This window comes from Nuphar pumila, chromosome 17, assembly GCF_984573655.1.
Source record: "Nuphar pumila chromosome 17, dmNupPumi1.hap1.1, whole genome shotgun sequence".
Taxonomy (NCBI): domain Eukaryota; kingdom Viridiplantae; phylum Streptophyta; class Magnoliopsida; order Nymphaeales; family Nymphaeaceae; genus Nuphar; species Nuphar pumila.
The window spans coordinates 29,329,017-29,355,498 of NC_143265.1; the positions used below are offsets into that span (position 1 = coordinate 29,329,017).

At 36.3% G+C, this 26,482-nt stretch overlaps 1 protein-coding gene across 1 annotated transcript; it reads left to right on the forward strand.

The window, feature by feature from the left end:
* The first annotated feature begins 7,772 nt into the window (after window positions 1-7,772).
* LOC149811843 (2-alkenal reductase (NADP(+)-dependent)-like) lies at window positions 7,773-24,160 on the forward strand. Its single transcript, XM_089993479.1, has 5 exons — window positions 7,773-8,058; window positions 22,247-22,424; window positions 22,691-22,857; window positions 22,955-23,037; window positions 23,551-24,160. Exons 1-5 carry the CDS (start codon window positions 7,828-7,830, stop codon window positions 23,927-23,929), a joined length of 1,038 nt encoding a protein of 345 aa, XP_089849605.1. The 5' UTR covers window positions 7,773-7,827; the 3' UTR covers window positions 23,930-24,160.
* Window positions 24,161-26,482: the final 2,322 nt, after the last annotated feature.

Consider the following 26,482-nt stretch of genomic DNA (forward strand, 5'->3'; position numbering starts at 1 on the left):
CCCTACAGTGAAAGTCGACTCTTGTGAGTTGTATAAGAGTTGTTTGACTTAATAGTCAACTTATGAACCAGGAGAGTCAACTTTTACGGGTTGTTTAAGTTTGTTTGACATAAGAGTCGCCTCCTATGCTAAGGAGACTCGACACCTGTGTACCAGATTGTGGTTTCTCAATGTTTTGAGTTCGGGTATGGGTTGTTAAGCCTGAGATTCAAGTGAATCACCTCAGCAATAGGCTGAGAGACCTATAATTGTCATATCTTTGGATATGATAAATTGGTATGTTATTTAGTGGTTCAAAGGAGGACCTAATTTGTGTTGAGATGCTCAAATATGCAAGTATGCATGCATGAGATGATGCATATGAATATGTTCATGCTCTTTCTTTTCAGTATTATTGATGAAAGATTGTTGTTATGTCAGTAATGCAAATGTGTCATTACGTAGTTTGAACATGCATAGTTTTAATTGTTTGTTCATATTTGCAAGTGTGGCAATATGAAATTATGGTGCTAATATGGGCACAAAATTCTAGTTTTGTATGTCAAGGATGGGCAATACATAGATGAATGCATGACATGATGCAGGTTGGGGTACAAGAGTGACTTAATGCATATAATAGGGATATTTGCATGAATACAATGCATTGTTTAATTAATGTCATTGTGTAGCTTATTGGGCAAGGACCCAAGGTAGTGGTGTGGGTACCTACATACTTTTGCATTAATGCACATAAACTAAAAATGAAATTGAAATAAGTTACACAGAGCTATATGATTACGCCCTCAAAGATGGGGTGACCTGTCATTTTAAGTGACTTTGTACTTATGTAGTGAGCGAGTTTGCACCAACCCTATGGGATGTGTTGAGTTGCCGACAAACTCTTTTTTAGCTGACGATGACATGTTATTGTTGTGGACTCTGTCTTGGTCAATAGGGTGGACCAGTCCCCAACCACGGTGGCTTAGGGGACAAAGACTCATTTGTGGTGGAGGTCCTGCTACACACGCTAGTGGTACTGCACTACAACTTTGTATGAGAAAAGAACGCCTTGATGAAGGGTTTTGGACCTTAGTGCTGGTGTAACTGAGTGCCCTTGGGGTTTAAGAATATATATAAAATACATATATTTGAAAATACACCCCCATGTAAACTGGTGAGCCCATTACGATCGGAGGCAGTGGTGCCCTCTTAAAAACAGTTAAGAAATGTTAAAAAATAATTTATATTTTCATCATGTAGAGTGCAAAAGAAAACTTAAATAAAGAAAGTAATTAAAATATGTGCATGCATCTAGGATTGTGCATGTCTTGGTCTGTGTGACTTGTTGTTGGTATTTTCTCTCGAGTTGAGGATGTGTTGAGCCAAAGCTCACAAGAAAATGAATATGTGAATCATGGTTATATTGTGGACCTTTGGTATGTCCTATTTGCTTATAAACCTACATGTGTTCACTATTGTGAGATGAGAGGTCGAGTTTCGTGTTGAGACAGTGGATGGTCTCACCTTTGCTTATTTTTTCTTTTTCAGGTACCCATGGTAGGTGTGCTTTGGTAGCGATGGATGTGGTGGACTCAAGTAACTTTGGAGCTTGATCATGGACTCATTCTAGTCTTAGGATTTATGTGTATTTTGGGACCGTCATGGTTGATTCTATGATTTGAAAATTTTGTAAAAAGTACTTGTAGTTCACCAGATTTTGTAAATGAAACATGAAAATCAATATATAAAAATGTTTTGATCCATTGTGTATTGTATTGCTTATTGTGAATGAATTTCCTTCCATCTAGTTTTCAAAAAGAACTTAAAATGGTTTTTCTTTTGTTGTGTGCTCATTTAAAAAAAAATGCTCAAATTTTTGTTAGCGTAACATTGACACTCAAGAGAAATCTCTAATGTCAATCTTAAGAGAATGTAATTGCACATGCTAGGGAAATACAACCTTTGCCCTGTATACCAACTCAAAGGGCATAACATTGGTTGGTATACAAATCGTAGTCCGATAAGCCCAAAGCACATTATGCAATTTCTCTTGTCAGTCATGAACTTTATCAATAGTGCACTCAATGACATGAATGATTATTTTATTTATGGCATTCTCTTTTCCGTTACCTTAGGGGTAATAAAGACTTGAAAAATGTTGAGTAATGCTAAACTTTTTTCAAACTTTTGCTACCTTCTCATTTTTAAAATGAATGCCATTATAAAAAACTAGGTCTTTTGGAAATCCAAAATGACACGTAAGGTTTTTATAAATGAAGGATACCATATGTTAACCTTTTACATTAGCTAACGAGATAGTCTTTGCCCATTTAGTAAAGTACTTGGTGGCTACGAGAATATACCTATGTATATTGGATGTGGTAGGATGTATGTGTCCTGTCACATCAAATACCCACATACAAGAAGTCCATGGAGATGCCACAAAGTGTAATGCAGAAGAAGATTCATGAATGGCATCACCATGAATTCGGTAATCAGAACATCACCTGACATACATATAACAGACAGACTCTAAGGTTAACCATCAGTAACCTGCATGAAGGTTCTTCTTTTCCATCATGCAAGAGCCAATATGTCCTTTGCAGATACCATCACGACATTCTTTCATAGAAAACTGAGCCTCTTCCTGGTCCAAGCACCTCAGAAGCTCATGGCTATAACCTTTCTTATAGAGAATCCTTGACAAAATAAAATATTTGGTAAAGATTTTTTTAATTACTTTTTGTCCCTAGAAGTAGCTCTCGGGGGAAACTGTACCTGCAAATTTTTTCTAATTATTTAATGAATAGAGATGAATTTTTATGTCTCAAATTTTGGCTGAATTTTTATTTAAATTTCAATTTCAATTTCAATTTCAATTTGAATGTGAATCTCAAGTTAATTTGGATCTCAATTTGATTTGAATTTGATTTGTGATTTAATTTTAATTTAGAGTTGAATTTCATTTGATATTTAATTTAAAATTGAGTTGAATTTTATTTGAGATTTAATTTTAATTTAAATTTGAAATTTAATTGAATTTAGAATTTAATTAAATTTAAATTTAAAATTAATTTGAAATTAATTTTGGATTCGATTCAATTTAGACCTAATTAGGATAAAGTTTGAATTAATTGAATTAAATTAATAAAGTGGATCCATAGAGTGGGCCCTTCCTAACTTTCTAACTTCTTCTACTTTAATTAAAGTCAAATTATCTAAGAAGTTTCCTAATTCTATTTAACGTCCTAATTAGCTAATGGTCTATTAGTTTTCTTAATCATGTATGAACTTTAAGTAGCTAGGATTTTTTTTATAAATAAACATCTAATTTAAATGTAATACCAAGTAGAACAATTAAGGATGAAGTTTTTTTGCGGGATTAGAAAATCCCACAAGAAGACTATATAAGGGGGAGTTTCCTCTCCACTCCCACATGCCCCAAGTTTCTTTCCCTATCTCTCTTCCTTCTTCCTCATACATGTCCCTTCATTAGGGAGGTATTTTGGTGCTGGCGTAGCTGTATTTTGGTGGTGCACATAACGCAGAAGAAGGTTCGGTCGGTGTTCACAGTTGCAAGAGAGCCTTTTTCTTGATTATTTTTTTGAATTCGAGGTAGACACTCTAACTATGAGTGTATATATGATACTAAAGAGCATGAACATGCTGAGATATAATTCACATATGCATATTAATATATATATCAACCATAATTGATGTAGTGACTGATGCTATACAATACATGGAGTATTAAAATCTCCAAAACCGTTTTTATGAAAATTATTTTCAGAGTTGCAACATAAAATGAGTGGTTTCTTTAGAAAATCATTTTATATGATTCTTCATCTATGTTTTGTGTTAGATTCATTCATGAATAGCATACATTAGATTAGGTTCATGTTAGATCTTATATTAGTTGTTTATGACTGATTTAAAATCTAAGAATAAGATTCATCTATGTGAAACTGATTGTTTTAGAGAAAAAACATGTTTTCCTATGTAAATACGTTGGATCTTGTATTTGCTTTATGTTATGAATTAGATTTCTGTAACTCCAACATGATTAGATGTGTACATATGTGTATATGATGTGTTTATGTTGAATCAAAATCATTAGATACATGTTTTTAGTATTTTTTTATGAAAATTACAAAGTCTTTATGTGCTTCATGAAAATGCATGTTGTCTTGTTATTTTTATTCTATCTAGTCTTAAAGACAATTATGGGTTGTCAAAATGGTGAACCCACAAATTCTAAAAATTTAGAGGATGTTTCACGCATATAGAAGCCATCTTAGAAAAAAATTTGGGCTCATTTGAGTTTTGGGTTGAGAGATACAACTTCTGCAAGTTAGCAAAAAATTTTTGTCCTGACAAAAAATTTTTGTAGGCTACATATTTTTTAAAATTTTATTGCTCCCAAAACATTCAAGATTTATAGCTAAAATTTTATGTGTGAGTTTATATATTGAAAAAAACACTACCTTGCACATTGATTTATTATGGTTTAGAAATTAAAAATCATGAAAGTTTGGTCAAGAACTTGAAATTTATGCAGCACAGTTTGTCAAAGAACAAGAATAGACTGTAGTGTGTGATTTTTAATTTTCTAATGGGATGAAGTTTATATCTATTTTTTTTAGCTTGTGTCAGACACACCAAAATAACTATAATAAAAATTTCAAAATTTATTTCATTCTATAAATTCGTTGGATGTGGTTTCTTTGGATAATTGAATTGGACAAGATTATTCTAAGAACAAAAAACAAGTTTTAGTTAGAGAATTAATATTTTCTGATCTTGAATGAATTTGGGTCTAGGCTTTTGCATGTAGACAACTAACAATATATCCATCTATAGTAAAAATCCTATATTTATGTGGTGCTAAAAGTGCACTAAGATACAAAAATAAAGAATGTATGCACATATAATGTTATGGTTATCGCCTTCACAGGCAAGATGATGAATGCAAATGACACCCTTAATAAAAACACTAATAACCCATTCAGACTCAAGCATACCTTGGATATGGTAGGTGGTACAAAACTTCATTTTTAGTGCAAGAGCATCTTAAGGTTTTCAGTCCTCAAAGTTATCAGGTAGACTACCAATTTATCCTAAGCAGTAGGTTTATGTCTTCTACAGAAGTTTATGATGCATCCTATCGTTTAGTGACCAGTGGTGAAATTTCTCTCGGCATTAGACCGCTCTCAGTGGATCCATCTCATTAAGCCACTCGTAAGAATTAAAATACATAACATAATAAACACCTGTGTGACCTCTTCTGATTCTTGATAGTAGCTTGCAAGTACCCACAAGAATGGTAAAAAAAGAAACAAAAACCTTATACTTGAATACATTTATTTTGTAAATACTTGTGTGAAAACATGATCTAATAATTCAAATGCATATTTATAAACTTGTTCTTATTTTGTGACAAGTTGTATAAAAACATTGACTTTGCATGTTTAGTTGAATGCCTTGTAATGATTATGTGCAATATACATGTCTTAGTGATGTTTGGTGTCATGTATTTTTAGCATTCATATATGCATGCATCGTTATAGTATTCCTACTAAGACTTGATGAGTCTGACCCCTATATTATAAATTTTTAGGTAATAAATGAAGTAGCTAGAGCGATAATGATATATTGCTGGTAGTGGCCAAAAACCAATAATTTTGGATCTGAGATTAGTCTTGATTTATAATGACTTATTAATTTGTCAAACAATTGTTCATAAATAATTTTTTAAATTGATTTATAAATTGTATGCATATTTTAAGTTTTAGATTCAAATTTTTGAGTTAGAACCAAATTATGAGTCAGACCTGGACTTAAGTCTAATAAGAAAATTGGATCCAGTCCCATATTGTGATGATATACCTGTAATAGACCAAAAATTCTAACCAAACTAAATAAATGCTTTTCGTTGTATTTCTACTTTCTTGATAAAGGGTTTTTGTCTTTGGTGTCTCTTTCCCGATCTCAGATCTAGTGAGCTATTAAACGCTTATGCTTTTGCATATGCTAACTTTGTAGAAGTCAGTCCGGTTAGAGCAATGCCATCAATAAGGCCTTGCATAAAAAAAAACCATGTATTTTCAAGTTAAAATTTTAGAGCATTACAAAAACAATATCTTTTCCAATAAATTTTTAGTATCAAAATATCATGGTTTTTCATAATTAAGTTCTACATTATTCACTTCTTCAATATCTTCTTCTGAAGCTACTTCTTCCCTTTATTTATAGGTTGGCCTTTCTATTTTTTCAATGACGAAAGATCAATATTTCTGATCATGCCCCATTTTAACAATGGAAGCAAGATTGGGCAATCTGTTTGCAAATGGATTGATTTCTCTTCTTGTAAATTTTTTGACAAGATCTACTACTAAGTCATTATATGGGATTAGGTTACTCTGTTTTGCATGCAATTCCTCAGTAACTTGCTTACTCACAAGCATAGAATCTCCCATTACATTTGCCCTCTTGACTTCCGAATCAATTAGAATCTTTAATCCTCGGGTCACAACATTATGAGCACACAAAAAATGAAACCTCAAAGCATATAGAATTTTTTATTTATTTAAGGTGATAATCACAATTCCAATCACAGATCGATTGACATTTTTTAGATCCATAAAAATATGATTCCTAGATATCTTCTTTTTCTTCTAAAGCCAAGATATCCTCACCAGGAAATCATCTTTTATTCTGATTTTGTCCTCTAAAGAAAGGTTTGTAAAGTGGTCTGCTAGAGCTTGCTTCTTGATCTATTTCTATGAAACATACTTGAGATCAAACTCCATTAGCAAAACCTACCATCTGGCAATCCTACCAGTTAGAACTGGCTTCTCGAAAAGTAGATAATTTTTACTTCCCATGCTAGCATACAAATTTTGTGTTAAGGCAAACGACACATAAAAAGTATGCTGCCACTTGTTAAGGCACAAAGAAGATTCCCAAAATGTCCGTCCATTTCTCACCCACCCAGGTTTTTTTTTTGTGTCACTAGCAAACGACAGCAGTGTCACCTGTAAATAGGGATGGCAGTGGAGTGGGGGCGGGGCAGGGGACAAGGTCTCCACCCTCGCCCCGCCTCAAGATTAGAACCTCCATCCCCCGCGGGGATGGATTTTAACCTCCACCCCGCCTTCATCCCCGTTTCATGTCCTCCATCGCCGGTTCAAACTGGGATGAGGCAGGGTGGGGCGGGGAAAAGTGGCAGGGGCGGAGATGAGGCAGAGATCGGGGCGGGAAAAAAGGTACATCCATCCTCGAACGGGGATGGATTTTAACCTTCGTCCCCGCCTCCATCCCCGTTTCATACCCTTCATCCCCGGTCCAAACGGGGCGAGGCGGGGTGGGGCCCGCTTTCCCCAGCCCACTGCCATCCCTGCCTGTAAACGCCGAAATAAAAAACAAGATTCCGAACAACAACAAAAGATGTCCATGTTTTTCAGGCTACCTACTCATCCACCCTGCGATTCGACTGACTCGTTTACGACAAATCTCTACAGTGAAATTAGGTTGAACAGAGAACCCTAGGCGGAAATCCGTGCAAGGAAGAATTCTACAAAATGTGTTGGAAACAAATTTCAACCGTTCATTTTGCAATTGTTGGTCAATTATCAAACAAAGTAGGCGGCAAGCCCAAGGACTTCCATCAAAGCAGAAACGTTTTCGTTTGGTGGGCTTTTGAGCGTCGTTCATCTGTCTTGGTGGTGATGAACGGCATCAGAAGTCCAAAAAGTCCATTGGACTCCATCCGCGTTCCAATCTTTCTACAAGAAGGAAGCTACTCGAAGGCCACCACATCTCCTGTTTGAGAGAGAGAGAGAGAGAGAGATGGGCGGAGAAGAGGTGAGCAACAAGCAGGTAGTCCTCAGGCGGCATGTCACCGGCTTTCCAGAGGAGGAAGACATGCCCCTCACATGCACCACCATGAGGTTGAAGCTTCCGGAAGGTTCCAGAGACATCCTGGTAAAGAACCTCTACCTGTCCTGCGACCCTTACATGCGTATGCTCATGAGTGGATCAGAGATGCCTGGCTACTCCGCCCCTTACCCTATTGGCTCGGTATGTCCCACTTTCTCTTCTCCTCCACTCAACTCCTGGTTTCCAACCCAAAAGGCTCCCCATTACCTTTGCCACTCTTTCTTGAGCGACCGACACTGGTTTTCCATATTATATGAATGAATGTGCCTACAACCATTTTATTTATGCTAGCCTAGATTTCCTATGACAAGACTATGTTAAAAGTCAAAATGGGCATCCAGGGTATGTGTTGTGTAGACTTTGATATAATGTCTTCTATGTTCAGAAAAAAATTGTTAAACCTCACGTTTAGTATTTTATACAAACTACGGTTTCATCATCTTGACCCCTTTTCCTCAAACATTTAATAAATATTCCTCCTATTTTTAATAAGATTTTTCCTCTTCTTCTTTTTTCCCTTTTGTTCTTTGAGTATTCTTCCGCTGAGCAAACTGGGGTTGGACAGATCCATCAATGCGCGACTGTTTGCATGTCTAACCCCATCAAGATGATGGCATCGCATCTCTAACATTTATAAATAGATATATAGAGTGATTGCCTCCTACGAATCAACACTCCTGCCAACTGAAAATCGGACCGAAGACAGCCGTCCAACTTCTTGAATATCGGGCGGCGCCCATTAGGCCTCAGCAAAAACTGCTTTTAGCAACGGTGGAGGTCAAGCAACTTGAGAAAGCGGTTTAAAACCTAAGTCACACGGACTCGGCTAAAAGGTCGATCACGGGTGCCGTGAACATGGTCAACCAAGTGTTGGACCCGGTCAATGCACCCGAGCTGAGTTAGTCTACATTTTAGACTCAGTCAACTTTGACCGAGTCTATTTTTGTCTATTTTTAGGACAAAAGACGTATAAAAACTAAAAAAAAATGCTATATATATATATTTTAAAAATTATATATATATATATATATATATATATATATATATAATCGTGTCCCCTAATAGGCACAACTTTGACCGAGTCTTATTGTTGTTATATATATATATATTTTTAAAAATATATATACATATATATAGCCGTGTCCCCGTGTCCAAATTTTTTTAAATTGCTCTGCACCCGTACCCGCACCCATGCGACATAGTTTAAAACCAGTCTTTTGTATTTTTTGGGCAATTTGGCACTCTATGTTAGTCTGTGCGAGTTGTTCGCACCAATTTGGGTTCACGTACCATTTTTCCCGAACTGTTCCAAACAGCTTCAAAGATTAAAGTTTTGGGTACTTGCTGAGCACTTACAAAATTTTTCTCTGTAGCTTACTTGGAAGAAAACATTTATCAGATTTGGCTGTTTTCATGTTTAGATAACAAAAACAACTCATTTTTTTGATGTATTTGAAGGCAAAGAGGAAAGATTTTGTGGGTCTCTAGTAAATGGCATGGGTTGACGCATTGAGGAGAGAGGTGGGCCCACTCTCTTTCCAACGCATGAAACAACCCAATAGTGTGCCTTATTCAAATGAAGCACATTTAAATCTGCTGCAATTGGATAAGCATGAAGTGAAACCTATTACCGGTCCCGTAAAGCTAGGTAACAGCTACCCAAAGGGGTGAAACCACAAGCGTACTCTCCTTTGTAAGGAAGAGGATCTCACTAAACGAAAAACAAAGAAAAATATCAAAAGTGAGAAACCCCCGTTGAAGAAGGCATGATACAATACCTTATCTTTATTGATTTGTGTACATCGTGTTCACCGCACCCTATCAGTAGTATCAGAGCCCTAGTTCGTGGTATGCACAATTTCGTCTTCAAATCACTGTTTAGAGTCGTCCTTTGCCACTTGGAGCCGCAAAACACCAATCACCGATCACCAAGAAATGAATACAAGAAAGGCCGGTGTCCTTTTCCTTTTAGTTTAAGGGTTGGTGTATTTGGAAGGGCCTAACCGAGTCTAAATCAGTGACTCCTCATTCCCTGTCATCGGATTTCTAACCTTAGTTGGTAGAAATTCGACCACCAGAGAATACATAAAAAAAACATACAGAATAAGGGTGTTTTTTTTAATTGGATCGTTCTTTTTTTTTACAAAGAAGTAAAAGATAGGTCACTAGATTTCGACGACCTACCTTGTTGAAAGCTAAATAAAAATCAAAACAAACAAAAAAAAAAGGAAGGGGAAAACCAGAAAGAAGAGGAAAAAGCCTCTTTGAAGGAAAAAAATGGAAACCCTCTTTATTTTTTTTTGGTTCCATTTTCCGAAAAAAAAGGAGACCCTCAATCAGGTCTATTCGAAACAAAAAAAGGGAATTTTTTTATGTGATTTTTTTTTCGATTTGTGAAAACCCCTGCAACGAAACCCTCTTTGTTTCTAGGGTTCCATTAGCTTTATAAAATAAAATAAAATAAAATAGACCCCAAATCGGGGTCTGTGTCTATCCTCTAGAGGGTCACCAGAAAAAGAAAAACCGGCGATCACTAATCTAAAAAAAAAACTTCTCTGATTTTTTTTGTCGCCTAGAGAAAAAGATAAAAAACAAAAATAAAAAAACCATCTTTGTTTTTCTTAAGAAGCAGATGGTCTGCATCTGTCTTCAATCGCCCGCATCGTACATCTCTGGTTGCTGCCCTGAGTCGCCGACGGTGAACGCTTGGCATCAACGAGAAAAAAAAAAGGTTGAAAGTTTTTTTTCTTTTTCGTTAATAGGGAACAAAAAAAAAACACAAACAAAAAAGAAAGGGATAATCGAAGTGGGTCACAGGTATCCGACGACCCCTGGTTTCTATAAAACTAAAACCAAAAAAATTTCAAAGGGGAAGCATACTTGTTTTTTCCCCTCGTCGTCGCCTCATCATCCACCGCCGTGTCGCCCACTGCTTTCGTTGTTGCTAACCTTTTTCTGGCGACCCAATCGGACCTACATGTGGTGGAGGATTGAATGCTAAAGTGATTTTCGCAGAAGGGGAAAGGAAGCAAAAAAATTCTTTTGCAGAAGAACACTGACCTGAGAAAGCAAAAATCCAGGTTTCTCGAACGTTCGGTTGCTTTTATACATTTAAACATGAAAAAATTATTAAACTACCCTTGATCTTTTCTAATAATACCGGTGAAGTCCTTGTCCAGTTCATTTACCTTTTTGTCTCTATTTTTTCTGCTAATGCCACTTATATCCTGTTATAATAAAACTATGTCTATGCCCCCTTGTTATTTTAGATTTGATGACTGTATCCTCTACTTTACAATTTTTTTTGGTAAATTTCAAAAAGGAACATGTACTATGGAATATATCCAAAATAGACTCCTATCTTTTTGAGATTTTGCAGAAAATCCCTTAGATTTTTTTTTTGAAAGTTTTGTTTTGGGAGTTCTATTTTTTCTTTCAGTACTCACTTCTGACTTTTTTGAAATTACAGAAAAGTGCTTAGAGTTTGTAGTTTGCCTCATTGATCTTTGTTTTAGTTAAAATAAGTTATAAATTGATTGTCTTTCATTTTTTTGATATTTGCATGATAAAATATGTTTAATATCATGAATTTACAGATTATGAACATGTTATTTTGTGAGTTCATGGCTAATATTGTTATATTTATGTTCTTATTGAATGTTGGACATATCTTTATCATGCTTTGCAAACATAAAATACTTAAATCTAGAAAAATGTCTAGTAGAGTTTGTGATACTGAATTGACCAAAACTGATAAATTGAATGAAATCAATTTTCATATTTGTAAGAGGAGGATTCTTCTCGTTCTGACCTTAGAAGGCATCGAGAATGCCTTGACTACTGAGATGAGAGACCTTGGTGACAAAGCTATAGAAGCAGATAAAACTCCTTATCTTAAATATAAAAAAGATAACATTGTTAGCGAGAACCATCATGCTCACTTATATGGATGACGATCTCATTAGGATATTCAAAGATTACCCTAGTTTATGTTCGATGATATTTCGAAGAAATATGATACTACCTATGAAACTCAAATTCAATTGCTCTTGTAACAATATAATTCATGTAGGATGCAAGAAAATGACAATGTAGTTGACCACGTGAATAAAATGTTAGTAATGGCAAAGGACTTGGTGATTGTTGGGAATGTGATTCTTGATCGTATGCAGATATTCGCTATTTTGTATAGTCTCCCATCTTCATGGAAGATGGTGCAAACTGCTCTAAGATTGAACTCTAAAAACCCGACAATGGAAGAACTGTTTGCTCAACTTAAAATTGAGTAGCAATATATGTAGCAAGACATGAAAAGCGAATTACACTTCACTAAAGATGCTCCAAACAACAACCATAGCCCTTCCAGACGCCCATATTTTAAAAGAAAATTTCTTAAAGGTAATGACAAATTTGATAAGAGAAAATGTCCAACATTTCGCAAGTCGCAGGCAGTTGCCTCCCAAGTGAAGTGCTTCAAGTGTTGGAAACCTAGACACTTCAAGAAAACAGCTTGCTGGAGTTGGACGAACAATAATAATAGCAGGAACAACAAAAATGACAAACAAAAGGAGAGGCGTGATATAATCTGCGTGATATCGGAATGCTTATATGCAGACCAGACACTTTCTGGATGGTGGGTGGACTCTGGGGCGACACGTCGTATAACCATGAGCAAGGAAGGAATGATGGACATATCAAATTTTATATCTGGTACAACGTCTACAGGAAACAGGGCGAGAGAGAGAGAGAGAGCACAATGGCTGGGGTGGCTCACAACGCTCGACCTCCAAGCCCTAACCATTTTATATATGCAGCAAATATACAACTATCCTTGTAATATCAGAGATATTACAAGGATGCCATTAATGAGAGTAAAACAACATGTGTTTCATTAACATACCATGCGTATGGATCTGGATCCAGATCCATACGCAAGCTATATTTTAACACCCTCCCTCAAGTTGTACGTGATTTTGGATCATGTACAACTTGCTCTTCAATAGCCAAAATTGACGTCCTGTTAACCCCTTGGTAAACAAGTCTGCCACTTGATCTTCTGTTCGAACATGGTGTAGTTCTATCTCCTTCATCTCGACTTTCTGCCGTATGAAATGTTGATCAATCTCAATGTGCTTCGTTCTGCTATGCTGGATAGGATTACATGCAATGTTTATTGCGCTTTAATTGTCACATAGAAGAAAAGATCGAATAATTGTCTCCCCAAGATCACTCAATAAGTGTCTAATCCATGTGGCTTCTGCCGTGCCTGCAGCCATCGATCTGTATTGAGCCTCTGTACTCGATCGTGCCACTGCCTTTTGTTTTCTGCTGCTCCAGGATACTAAATTGTGTCCAATATATACACAATATCCAGAGACAGATCGTCTCTCATCTGGATCCCCTGCCTAATCTGCGTCTGTATAAGTGATGAGTTCATGTCCTATATGCAAATTATCGTTCTTGCGATAAACAAGTTTGTCTCCTATAGTTCCTTTTAAATAACGTATAATGCGCTTCACAGCTTCCATATGACCCTCCGTTGGAGCATGCATAAACTGGGATACCTGATTGACATCATAAACTATATCAGGTCTGGTAAAGGTAAAGTACTGTAACATTCCCACGAGACTTCTATACATTGTAGGGTTGACACAAAGATGACCATCTTCAGAGCTCAGCCTTTGATGTAATACACTAGGAGTACTGATTGGTTTGCAATTCGTCATCCTGGCTCTTTCCAGAAGGTTAAGAGTGTATTTTTGTTGCATGAGTGTTAATGTGTCTTGTTGTCTGTCAACTTCCACACCAAGAAAGTACCTCAACTCCCCTAAATCTTTCATTTTGAAAGTTTTCATTAAAAACTGCTTCACGTCTTACACATGATTATCTAAACTCCCAGTGATCACAATGTCATCAACATATATAAGAAGTATAACAATGTCTGCCTTTTGGCAAATAAAGAGTGAGTGATCCAGAGAGCATCTTCTAAAACCATAACTCTGAATTTGCATAGAGAAACTTTCAAACCAGGAACGGGACGCCTGTTTCAACCCATACAGAGATTTCCTTAGTTTGCACACCCAGGCAGTAGGATCCTTCTCGGCATAACCAGGAGGTTGCTCCATATACACTTCTTCCTTTAAAGTTCCATATACACTTCTTCCTTTAAAGTTCCATGCAAAAATGCATTTTTAACATCCATCTGGCTAAGGCTCCAACCTTGATCGACTGTTAGGGATATGATGACACGAATAATACCCATTTTGACTACCGGACTAAAAGTTTCATCGTAGTCTTCACCATATTGTTGTGTGAATCCTCGAGCAACAAGTCGTGCCTTATATCTGTCAATGCTTCCTTCAAGCTTATACTTTGTTTTATAAACCCATTTTGAGCCAACTACATTCTTTCCTTCTGGCCGAGGGACTATTTCCCAAGTCTGGCATTCATGAAGGGCTTCAATTTCTTCATTCATAGCTTTAGTCCAATGACGGGATTGAAGAGCTTGATTAAAACAAGTGGGTTCAGCCTGTTTTGTGAGCTGAGACATAAACAACTGGAAATCAAGGGAGAAGGTCTCATAACTCACCCATCGTTGAATAGGATGCTTAATGCGTGACGGCCTTTGAGCCGGATCATTGGCGATGCTTTTCACATTCCTCGGCTCTGTATTTTTGTCCAGTCTAGTGTATACCTGCCCAGAGAAGCGTTCTACTGGGGTGGCTCAACTGGAGATGATTCAACATGTATTTGTGAGTCATTCAACTCCCTACTCAAGCCGAAGGAAGGACAATTTGTCTGACATGTTTCTCCTGTATTAGCAAAAAGATTTGCGCTCATCCATGGATCATATACTTCTAATTCTCGAGATGGCAACGCTGCAGAGTCATTAACCTGAAAATTCCGTTCGTCAAAAACAACATTTCTGGAGGTCCTAATACGTTTTGTAGTAGGATCATAGCATCGATAACCTTTGTATTCATCTGCATACCCAACAAATCTGCACTTGACAGCCTTGTCCTGAAACTTATTTCGCAGAGATGAATCAATATGTATATAACATACACAACCATAAACACGCAGCTCATCGTAAGAGGGATGTTGCCCGAATAAAGTATAATAGGGAGATTTTCGATCCAAAACTGCCATAGGAAGACGATTTATGATATGAACAGATGTGTGAAAAACTTCTGTCCAGAGACTAACGGGCACATTGCTATCATGTAACATGCTCATCGCGCTCTCAACAATATGCCTGTGTTTTCTCTCTGCAACCCCATTTTGTTGAGGAGTATGAGGGCAAGAAACCTGTCGACTTATTCCTTTATCCCGAAGAAAGGCAATAAACTCGTTCGATGAATACTCTCCTCCACCATCACATTGTAAATGCACAATATCACAAGCAAACTTTGTTTTGACCATCGAATGGAATTCCCGAAATATTTGAAAAACTTCATGCTTGTGTTTTAAGAAATATATCCAAGTATAACGGGAATAGGAACCAATAAGGATAACATAGTAACGACTGCCAGAAAGAGAAGGAATAGGTGCAGGTCCCCAAACATCAGAACAAATAATTTCAAATGGCTTTGAAGCTCTTTTATTTATAATATGAAAAGGAAGAACATGACTTTTACAGAGTTCGCATGAGGAACATTTATTATTATTATCAAAAAATGAACATAAACTAGACTCTGGAAGGAGACCTTCAGATACAAGGTTTTCAACGAAACCTCGATTACAATGTCCCAAACGACTATGCCAAATATCTGGCTTATTATAATGAGATGAATTAAAAACTGCCAATGAAGGAAAAAACAAAGACTCTGAAGGCGAAGACACTGAAGAATGCTTGGACGACTTCAACTGGAGGACTGGGACTGAAGACGAAGACACTGAAGGAATCTCCTTGAAGACGTACATGTTTCCTTGTCACTCTCCCTTAGCGAACGTCTCCTTCGTTCGTAGATCCTTAACATAAACAGAAGAGGGAGTAAATTCGACGGAAGAATTCATATCGTCAACAAGTTTAGCTACAGAAACAATGTTCTTTTTAATATTAGGAGCAAGAAGGACATTGGACAAGTGAAGTGAGGACTTTGACATAGGGATATGTGCATTGCCAGTATGACTAATGGAGTGATAAGTTCCATCTCCCGTAACTATACTACCTTTTTCAAAATAAGGCAATAAGTGAGATAACTTACCCGCATTACCCGTAACATGCGTGGCGGCACCTGAATCAACATACCATTCGCCTTGTTCATTTTGCTTGATCGTCATCTGTGACAATGCTGATAACAAAAGTTGTTGCACATCTGTGGATGGCCCTTTTGTGTCCACAACAGTAGCGGATTTATTTTCAATTTTGTTTATTTTTCCTCTATTCTGTAGATTGAACAAACAATCAGCTTTCACATGTCCTCTTTTGTTACATAAGAAACAAGTGGGCACTCTCCTCTGATTCCCTGTGTTAAAACCCCCTGAAATATTAGGTGTAGGCAAGATACCACGTCCTCCCTGCCCAAAACGTCTGCGGCCTCTGCCTCCTTGATGCCCTCCATTCCATCGTCCAAAACCTACAGAAGTGTCCATGGCCAAAACTGAATGAGGACGAGCTGATTCATTTCCTTCTGCCCTTTGCTTCATAATCATCTCATGCTGGAGAAGTTTCGCTTGGAGGTCGTCAAAAGTGGGCAAGTGAGGAAGGCATGATAAAGTTGTGGTAAACATGTCAAAGTCAGGACCCAATCCATTGAGGAGTTGTTGAACTTTATCTGCAATAGCACTTCCAACAACAGCCAATTGATCAATAATACTCTTCAAGCGGCCTATGTATTCCATGACTGTCATGGAGCCTTTCTTCAAACTTTGAAATTCATTTTTTAAGAACATAACTCGGGATTCTGATATCTGAGAGTAAGTCTGTGACAGCTTACTCCACATATCCGCCGCAGTGCAATCATCTGAAAGAATAACCAACACTTCTTGAGAGAGTGTTGACGTAATATAAGCAACTAAAGATTGGTCCCGCTTCCTCCAAACTGTATACTCTGGATTCTTAATGGAAATGGTAATTGTGTCACCTTTCTCATCCTTGGTTTCCTACAAAATAAGCCGTGGTGGTATAGGAACTAAACCATCCAAATGTTCATCGAGATCCTGACTCCGTATAAAAGGAAGGATTTGCCTTTTCCACGTCAAAAAATTAGAATGAGTAAGTTTTTCTGTAACAAGCTGACTCAAGAAATTGGCAGAGGGACCGGATGATGAAAACGAAGAGTAATCCATATCAGTAGAATAATGAATAAGCAAACAAGATGAATGAAAAGAAATAAACAGATTTGAGATCACTTAATCAATCAGTAAAACTGTAATAAGGCAGATATTCGTACGACCAAAAATGTTGCACAAAGAACACTAAAACAGCAATGAAGGAAGGAAAGGAAACTTGTGGAATCAAAACTGGTTTGAAATAAAAAGGGAAACAACAGTCGGTGATCTGTTAAAAAAAATTGGAACCAACACAGATGATAGAGTAACAGAAAAGAGAGAACTTAGGATGAACACAGTCGATGAGTACGCTGAAGGAGGAACACGCTGAAAGGAGGAACACGCAGTTCACGATCTGCGAAAATAGGAACACGCTGCTGCTGTTTCAGAGATTTTATATCTGGTACGCTGAAAGTACCAACTTTCAGAAGGGGAGATCTGCTCTGTTAGGAGGAACACGCTGCTGCTGTTCCAGAGATTTTATATCTGGTACGCTGAAAGTACGTTGTTTCAGAAGGGGAGATCTGCTGTTTCAGAACTTCTTCACGCACAGGGAGTTCTGCTGTTCACGCTGACCCCATCTCGATGAACACGCTGAAGGAGGATACACTGTTTCAGAAGGGGAGATCTGCTGTTTCAGAACTTCTTCACGCACAGGGAGTTCTGCTGTTCACGCTGACCTCATCTCGATGAACACGCTGAAGGAGGAACACGCAGTTCACGATCTGCGAAAGGAAGAACACGTTGCTGTTGTTTCAGAGATTCTTCACGCACAGGATGGCCTGTGCTCTGATACCATATCAGATTTTATATCTGGTACAACGTCTACAGGAAACAGGGCGCGCGCGCGCGCGCGCGCGAGAGAGAGAGAGAGAGAGAGAGAGAGCACAATGGCTGGGGCGGCTCACAACGCTCGACCTCCAAGCCCTAACCATTTTATATATGCAGCAAATATACAACTATCCTTGTAATATCAGAGATATTACAAGGATGCCATTAATGAGAGTAAAACAACATGTGTTTCATTAACATACCATGCGTATGGATCTGGATCCAGATCCATACGCAAGCTATATTTTAACAGGACATAATAGAGTATAAACCCGGGGAACATCGGGTGTACCAGGGAAACAATACCTACTCTAATGTTATGGGTGTTGGGACTTATCATGTTGAAACTTTTAGGAACAATGTTCTGTTATCAAATGTTTTGTTTGTACTGTCCATGAGACGAAATCTAGTATCTGTTTCGGCATTGATTGCTAAGGGTTTTGAAGTTAGGTTTTTATCGGGAAAGGTTACCATGGGAAAACACGATCGGGTTCTGTTTGATGGGGTCTTTGATAAACAACATGGTCTGTTCAAAATTTTTTATTCTGAGATGAATAAAATTATATCTATTTCTTCTTATATTGATAATGTCTTTAACGTGGATGTGAATATCTGGTACCAAAGACTTACACATATTAATTTAAAGAAAATAAAGAAACTTGTTGAATTAAATCTAATACCTGACTTTGATTAATATTCTTTTCACGGATGTGAACCTTGTATTTATGGTAAAATGATAAGAAAACCATTTCCACATAATGTAATTAGAGCATCTGAATTATTAGAAATCATACAGATTGACATTTGTGGTCCTTTCATGACTCAAACTTATAAAGGAATTCAATATTTTATATATTTTATTGATGACATTTTAAGATATAGTTATGTATACTTTATAACATATAAGTATGAAGTATTAAATTTTTTTAAAAAATATCGTTAAGAAGTCGAAAACCAACTTGATAAAAAGATTAAAGTTTTACGGTCCAATTGAGGAAGAGAATATACCTCAAATGCATGTTCTGAATATTGTAAGGATAATAGGATCAGACCTTAAATTATGACTTCAGGCACTCCTCAACAAAATGGTGTAGCTGAAAGATTCAATAGGACCCTTCTTGACATGGTTAGATACATATTATCTAATGCTTCATTACCCAAAGTTTTTTAGGGAGAAGCAATACATACAACAACATAGATTTTAAATAGTATTCCGTGTAAGGCCATTGTCTCTACACCCTATGAATTATGGATTAAAAGAAAACCTAACCTTAGTCACCTTTGTAGATGAAGTTCAATAGCTTATATAAAAGTTATAGAGCAATGAAGAGATAAACTCGATACAAGATCTATAAGGTGTATCTTTATTAGATATCTTAAAGGATCCAAAGTTTATAGATTTTACCATCTATATAAGAGTTTAATCGAAAGTAGAGATGTTATATTTTTGGAAGATCAAAACATAAAAAAATTATTCCTGAAATAAATGAAGATGATCCTCTTGATTTATATTATGACTCTGATAATTCGCAAGAATGTTTATGTAATGATGAACCATCTGTTAGTTCTGTCTTCTTCATATCAAACTCAGGTTGGGCACAAAATGTCTAGAACTCTCTTGTCATACTTGGATGACTATTATGTCTACTTGTTGGAAGAACTATGTTATGCCTTAAACCTGGATGCCATGGAAGATAACCCGTTATATGATGAGGCAATAAAATCACGTGAGTCAACAGGTTGGGTAAAAGCCATGGACGAGGAAATAGAAACTATTGAAAAAAAACAAGTCTGGGAATTGATTGATTTACCTGAGAAAAGGAAAGCCATTGGATGTAAATAGATTTTAAAGAAGAAATTGAAGTCCAATGTTAGTATTGATAAATTTAAAACAAGGTTGGTAACTAATGGATTTTTTTAGAAAGAAGGGTTCGACTATGTTGATACATATTCACCTGTTGTAAAATTTGCCTCGATAAGGATAATTTTTGTTATTGTATCTCATTACGGCCTAGATCTACATCAAATGGATATTAAAACCGCATTTCTTAATGGTGAGCTTAAGAAAATCATTTTCATGGAACAACCTAAAGGGTATATAATTAAAGACAAAGAAGATAAAGTATATAGGTTGAAAAAATCCCTATATGAACTCAAGCAATCACCACATCAGTGGTACTTAAAGTTTCATAAGGCAATTATGTCATTAGAGTTTGCGGCAAATAAATTTGGCCACTGTGTTTATGTTTGAAAAAGTGGGAGAAAATTTGCTATTCTCTTATTATATGTGGATAACATTCTTTTGACTGAAAACAACAATGATATGATTGTCAAAACCAAATCATGGTTAAATTCTCAATTCGAGATGAAAGACATGAGAGAAACATCCTATGTTCTTGGAATTAAAATCACTCGAGATAGAAATTCTAAACTTTTAAGTTTAGAAAGATATATAAATCATATACTCAAGAAATTTAAAATGAGTGATTGCAAGCCTGTAAGAACGCCTATGGTAAAAGGTGTTAAATTTGAGTAAGAATGATAGTCATGGTGATGGACAAAATTTAAACATTTTTTGCGTACTTGGATCTAGTTTGAAGCATTTATATAAAAAATTATCAATTCTTTTTTTTTAAATTACCTCAATTTTAAACTTTTTTTAGTTTTTAGATCCAGTCCGAGATCTATATCCAAAGTTAAAATCCATAATAAACATGTTAAAACACTCATATGGTTGGGCGGATCAGGTTGTACGTCCAAAACAACGTTATTCGACCCATTATCAATGTTTGTCCAAGTTGTCCACACAACATAAATCAAACAACGGACATAAGGAACACAACTTCCGTGTACGGTCGAAACAAACGTTCGACGGAGTACAGTTGTTACAAAACAGACAGAACGTGTGTTCTATTTGTTTTGTTCATTCGTTCCGTCCAATATGTGACAAGCCATCAAACATACCCTAAGAAGACTCTGCTGAATATCACATACGTGAGAATTGCTTTCTTAAAACTGGTGGTTCTCAATTTTCAGTGGACCTGGAACCAAGCCCATTTGTAATTGTCAGCTTCCTCATACAATAAATAATTGGCTCAATGACTTAGGATATTCCACTTATTTAAGTCTCCTCATGGATAAAAGTGCACTATCTAGAGCCAACTAAGATTTAAAGCAACCTTAGGATACCGCAACAGTCATCTTCTCCTTTTTGGGAATGTGATCTGAAAGTACACATAACTAACAAGACAAAAATGGCTCACCTATGGCCTATTTCAAGATTTATTCTCTCTCATTGCCTTTAATAGTTTTATCACGTGATTCTTAACACAACATGCAATTGATAATGCTCTTCCAACTCCAAGGAGCTCTCGGCCTGTCTTCTATGAGTCAAATGGATTTTCCTTTCCAATATTTGGTTTTGTCTACAGCAGACCAAAGGCCATTTTGCTCAAGGATAGATTACACTCTGATATCTCTTATAAATATAAATGATTCTTTACTGTATTTCCTTCTCTTATTTCAGTAATTAACATGCACACCCCCACGCACATGCACACAGTTCAGTGCTATTGTAGTATTGAACCTTGATACCTTTTCATCGTGCTTTGGTTCTTATAAATCAAGAGCCAAGACATCAAGATATGGTGGACATAGTTTATTACTGACATGTTCTTATATATATATATAGGTGTGTGTGTGTGTGTGTGATTAATATTTGGTGCTATTGAAGGCATGCAACTATTGAGTATAAATCACCTTTTATTCATTTTTTTAGATTTTTTTTGCAGATCGGACATTATGGATGTGATCTACATGGTTTGTTTTTTAGAAATTGAGTTTTGAATCATGTGATTGTTACATGTAAGCAGGTTTTTCAAGGACTTCAAAATGAACGACCCACAATGCCCTGAAATTTTACAACTCAAAAGATCACATTTTTATATTGATTAACACAATCCAATGTTTGATACTTGGCAAATAAACCATGTTGAACACATCTATGTGATCACATTGAGTTGATAAAGCTTGAACCTATGATTTCCAGCTCAATAGTTCTGTGCCTTCAATAACACCAAATATTACAAATAGTAACCCCCCCCCCCCCCCACACACACATATATATATATATATATATATATATATATATATATATATATATATATATATATATTGATACAATGAGAGAGATCATCTTCTAACATGTTCCTTTGCCTGTTGTTAGGTCTTATGGGGCTATGGTGTGTCTAGAGTAGTGGACTCAGGAAACTCCGATTTCAAGGTAGGGGACTTGGTATGGGGATTCACTGGATGGGAAGAATACAGCCTGATAACAAGTACTGATCGTCTCATTAAAATCAAGGACACCAGTGTTCCACTGTCTCACTATACTGGCCTCCTAGGTATGTTGAGTGTTTGTTCTTTGGTTTATTCTGCACATTTCTTGATAAAACCTTGAGTGGTTGGCATAGCCAACAATTACTACTTTGGGATTTTACCAACTCACGTGCTATGCAGCTTCTTTTAAGGAATTATTAGCATCCTTTTTCTTCCGAGATATTAGTTGTGTTGGCAATACATGTTTTATTTGGTTTAGCACATCACACATACCTATAAGTACGAGACCAATGCTGACTGTTTTATTGTTAAACTGATATGGGGTTTGTAGGTATGGCTGGATTCACAGCTTACATTGGATTTCATGAGATCTGCTCCCCCAAGAAAGGAGAATCTGTGTATGTATCAGCTGCAGCTGGGGCAGTCGGGCAGCTTGTTGGCCAGTTTGCCAAGTTGTTAGGTTGCTATGTCGTTGGGAGTGCAGGTAGCAAGGAAAAGGTATTCCATTTACTCTCGTTTTGATATAATATGTTGATTCCACTGAACACCTTAGAATGCTTGACCATTCTACCTTTGCAATGCACTGAAATGTCAGGTTGACATCTTGAAGAATAAGTTTGGCTTTGATGAGGCATTTAACTATAAAGAAGAATCAGACCTGAATGCTGCTTTGAAAAGGTGTGTGTGCATATTTATGTGTTTGAGACACAGGACTTCGGAAGCTGACAAGGTCGCTTGAAAGTAATGATGATCACATGCATACACACTCGCACACGCATGCTGAGAGACACTTTTCTACAATTATGTCTTTATTCGCTTATCAATTGCGGGATTCAATTCTTAGTCCCCTTTTTCTGTTTTCTAGAATGAAGTTGGTATCTTTGAACTTAAATTTCTGGATTGTTTGTGTTTGAGACATAGGACTTATGAAGCTGACAAGGTCGCTTGAAAGTAATGATCATCACATTCATGCAAACTCGCACACATATGCAGAGAGACTTTTCTATAATTATGTCTGTATTTGCTTATCAATTGCGGGATTCAATAGTATTTCTGTTGTACTGGGTAGCTTTAGTCTTTTTTTTCTGTTTTCTAGGATGAAATCGGTATCTTTGAACGTTAAATTTCTGAATTGTATGGTTGTTGTGTTCTGTCTTCAGTGTAAAAACTGATTAATTTTTATGTCTTCAGGTACTTCCCTGAAGGGATTGACATTTATTTTGAAAATGTGGGTGGGCCCATGTTGGATGCGGTACTGCTAAACATGAAACTCCATGGCCGAATCTCCGCATGTGGGATGATATCTCAGTACAATCTTGAGGAACCTCAAGGCGTACGTAATCTGATGGTTGTCGTAACAAAGCGCATAAAGATTCAGGGTTTCATTGAGTCTGATTACAGACACTTGTATCCTCAGTTCCTGGAGACTACCATTCGTTACATCAAAGAACAGAAGATAACATATGTTGAAGACGTTGTTGAAGGCTTGGAAAACGCCTCTGCTGCTCTAATTGGACTATTCAAAGGAAGAAATGTGGGCAAACAGCTAGTTGTCCTTTCCCGCGACTGAGTAGTCACCGCTTGAAAACTAGTATTTGATGTGTTGCAATATGGTCATAGGAGTTAGTTATATTTAGTGTGTCGATGCATAATGGCTGCCCGTTTATATATATAGCTGTTTAAGTGGATACAGTACCTACTAGTATATGTTGAGCCTTCTTACTACTGCAGATCATCTTTGTTATTTCAGGAAGGGTTCATATTTGTCAAAGACTTATCTATAATTCATGTTGGGCTTTTTGATCTACAAGTTGTCTTACTTCATCATGAGTTCACATTTTTCCTTACATTTTTTTGAAAATGACCATGTAAAATGTTGCAATTTCAAAAATGCCTCACAATTTGTTGAAATTCTTTCTATGTTTTTTTAGTTTTTAGGACATTTTTACCCTTCACACAAGTGAACCAGTTGCATGAATACTTGATGAAATTTGCATAAAGTATTTGCGAATATGGCTAAATTGAATCTCAACACAGGAGATTTGCAACTTAAATGTGTGGATCTTTTGAGATTCACAAGCTCGATGCTAACTTTTTAGAATTTAAAGTTTGAGTTTGACATATTTGCTTCATATATTTGTGGTAGTTTTGACATTCTTGGAGACATTACATGAATCTCTTTTAACTAAAAACTCGCTTAAAGGATGTTCATTCATAAATGTATGTATGGCATTTTTAAATGTCTGTTACGAATGTTCACGTGAGCTTGGTAGATTTGCATCACATATTTGTGGACATCACGACATTCGTGCAAATATCATGCAAATCTCTTTTAATTAAAAACTCGCATAAAGTCTAGATGTGTCTGCAAATGTGTTTAGCATTCGCAAATATGTGTTGCAAATGTCCTTACTTTTATATGCTCTTTTATTTGAGCTTAACATGTTTGTGCCATACATTTATAGATGTCACAACCTTCACGCACATAACATGTGAACCTTCATTAATTAAAATCGCATAAAGTTTGGATGCACATCCATAAAAGTCAGACATTCGCATGTTCTCTGTTTCTTATCTCACCGTGCATTTGCGGATGTCTTCTTAACGTTCGCACAGACGACTCACGAATATCCTTTATACATGCAGAACTTATAATTTTAGTTGTGGACATACAAAACATTCACATATTCAACATGTGATTTACAAATATTATCATAATGTTTCTGCGAATCTCCTGACACTCATGCGTAATGTTTGTGAACCTTCGTGCATGCATTAAATGAGACTCTTGTGTATGTAAAAACTTTGTTTCACATTTGAGGATTATTTTTGCATAACATTAGCATTTCTTAGCTAGGGTTTTGTGGTTCCCAACTTTTCTCTCCCAACAAGTTTTTTCGGTGAGGTATCATTGTTCTTGTTTAATTTTCGTTTTATGATGGCACATTATTGGCAAGTTTTTTTAGTGTGTCACATAATCCATAGCGATTTTTTTTGATAAGCGCAAGTTTTACTCTTTGTAATTGTTGAATAATTTATTTTTTTAAATAGTGACATGAATCAGTTATTTTGTTAAACAATGACATGGTTTTCAAGTTAATTTTGCATATTCAATAGCTTATTATATTTTTTTTAAATTCAAATTTATGTGAGTCTCCTTTGCCAATTTTTTCCCTTAATTTAGTATGTTTCTATCCTCGAATTTAGTGGTTTATCTTTTATGAATATCAAGTTATTTTTGTATTTCAATATCTATTTTGTTTTTGTTTTTGTTTTTTGTAATTCAATTTTATATGAGTCACTTTTACCTGTCTATTTACCTCTATCATCAAATTTAGTTGTGTAGAAAATTGTTCATCTTGTGTTATAAAGATGACGAGCGAAGAAAGTGTTATGCAGGCACCAACACCTATTGGTCCATCACGAAAACATGTATGATATGTACATGCTACAAAAGGCTTATTGAAATTGCTCTCTACCATAAACTTTGTGTAATACACTGAAGTTACTATCTCTTAAATATTGTTTTTTTCATGTATGAGAGAGGCTTGATAAGTGGATAGACAGAAAACTTGCTATGTGGCCAAGAACATAGGTTTTTTATGTAATTCATAAGAAATACAACATTAAAAGGAGGCTTCTATAAAAAAAATCTTATAAAAAAAAGCTTAATGTGTTTGTGCCCACATTCATGTCTCTCATTTAGTAAGCATCTAAAGTGAATAATGTTAATGAACAGTCTGTGGGTAAGAAGTGTATAAAGCACATGACTTTTGATTCCTAAATCATTGCTAATCTATATGTCTAACTGGAGGAAGTATAAGACATAGCCACTTGCACTCGCAATGATGAGATGGAGAGGGAGAGGATAAACATTGTGAGTGTGAAGAGGATAGAGGAAAAACTTAGCAAATGGAGTAGGTCAAGGTTGAGGTGGATGAGAGGGTGGGAAAGAGAGAAGATCTGTTTCAAGTAAATAAAGAGGCCAATGCATATGTTGAAAGTGAGTATGGGTGGTGAGAGGGTAGAGGAGGAACCTCAACAAAGGAAGGAGGTGAAGGTTGAGGTGGAGAGTGAGAGTGAGAGTGAGAGTGAGAGTGAAAGTGTGAATGGTGAGAGGGCA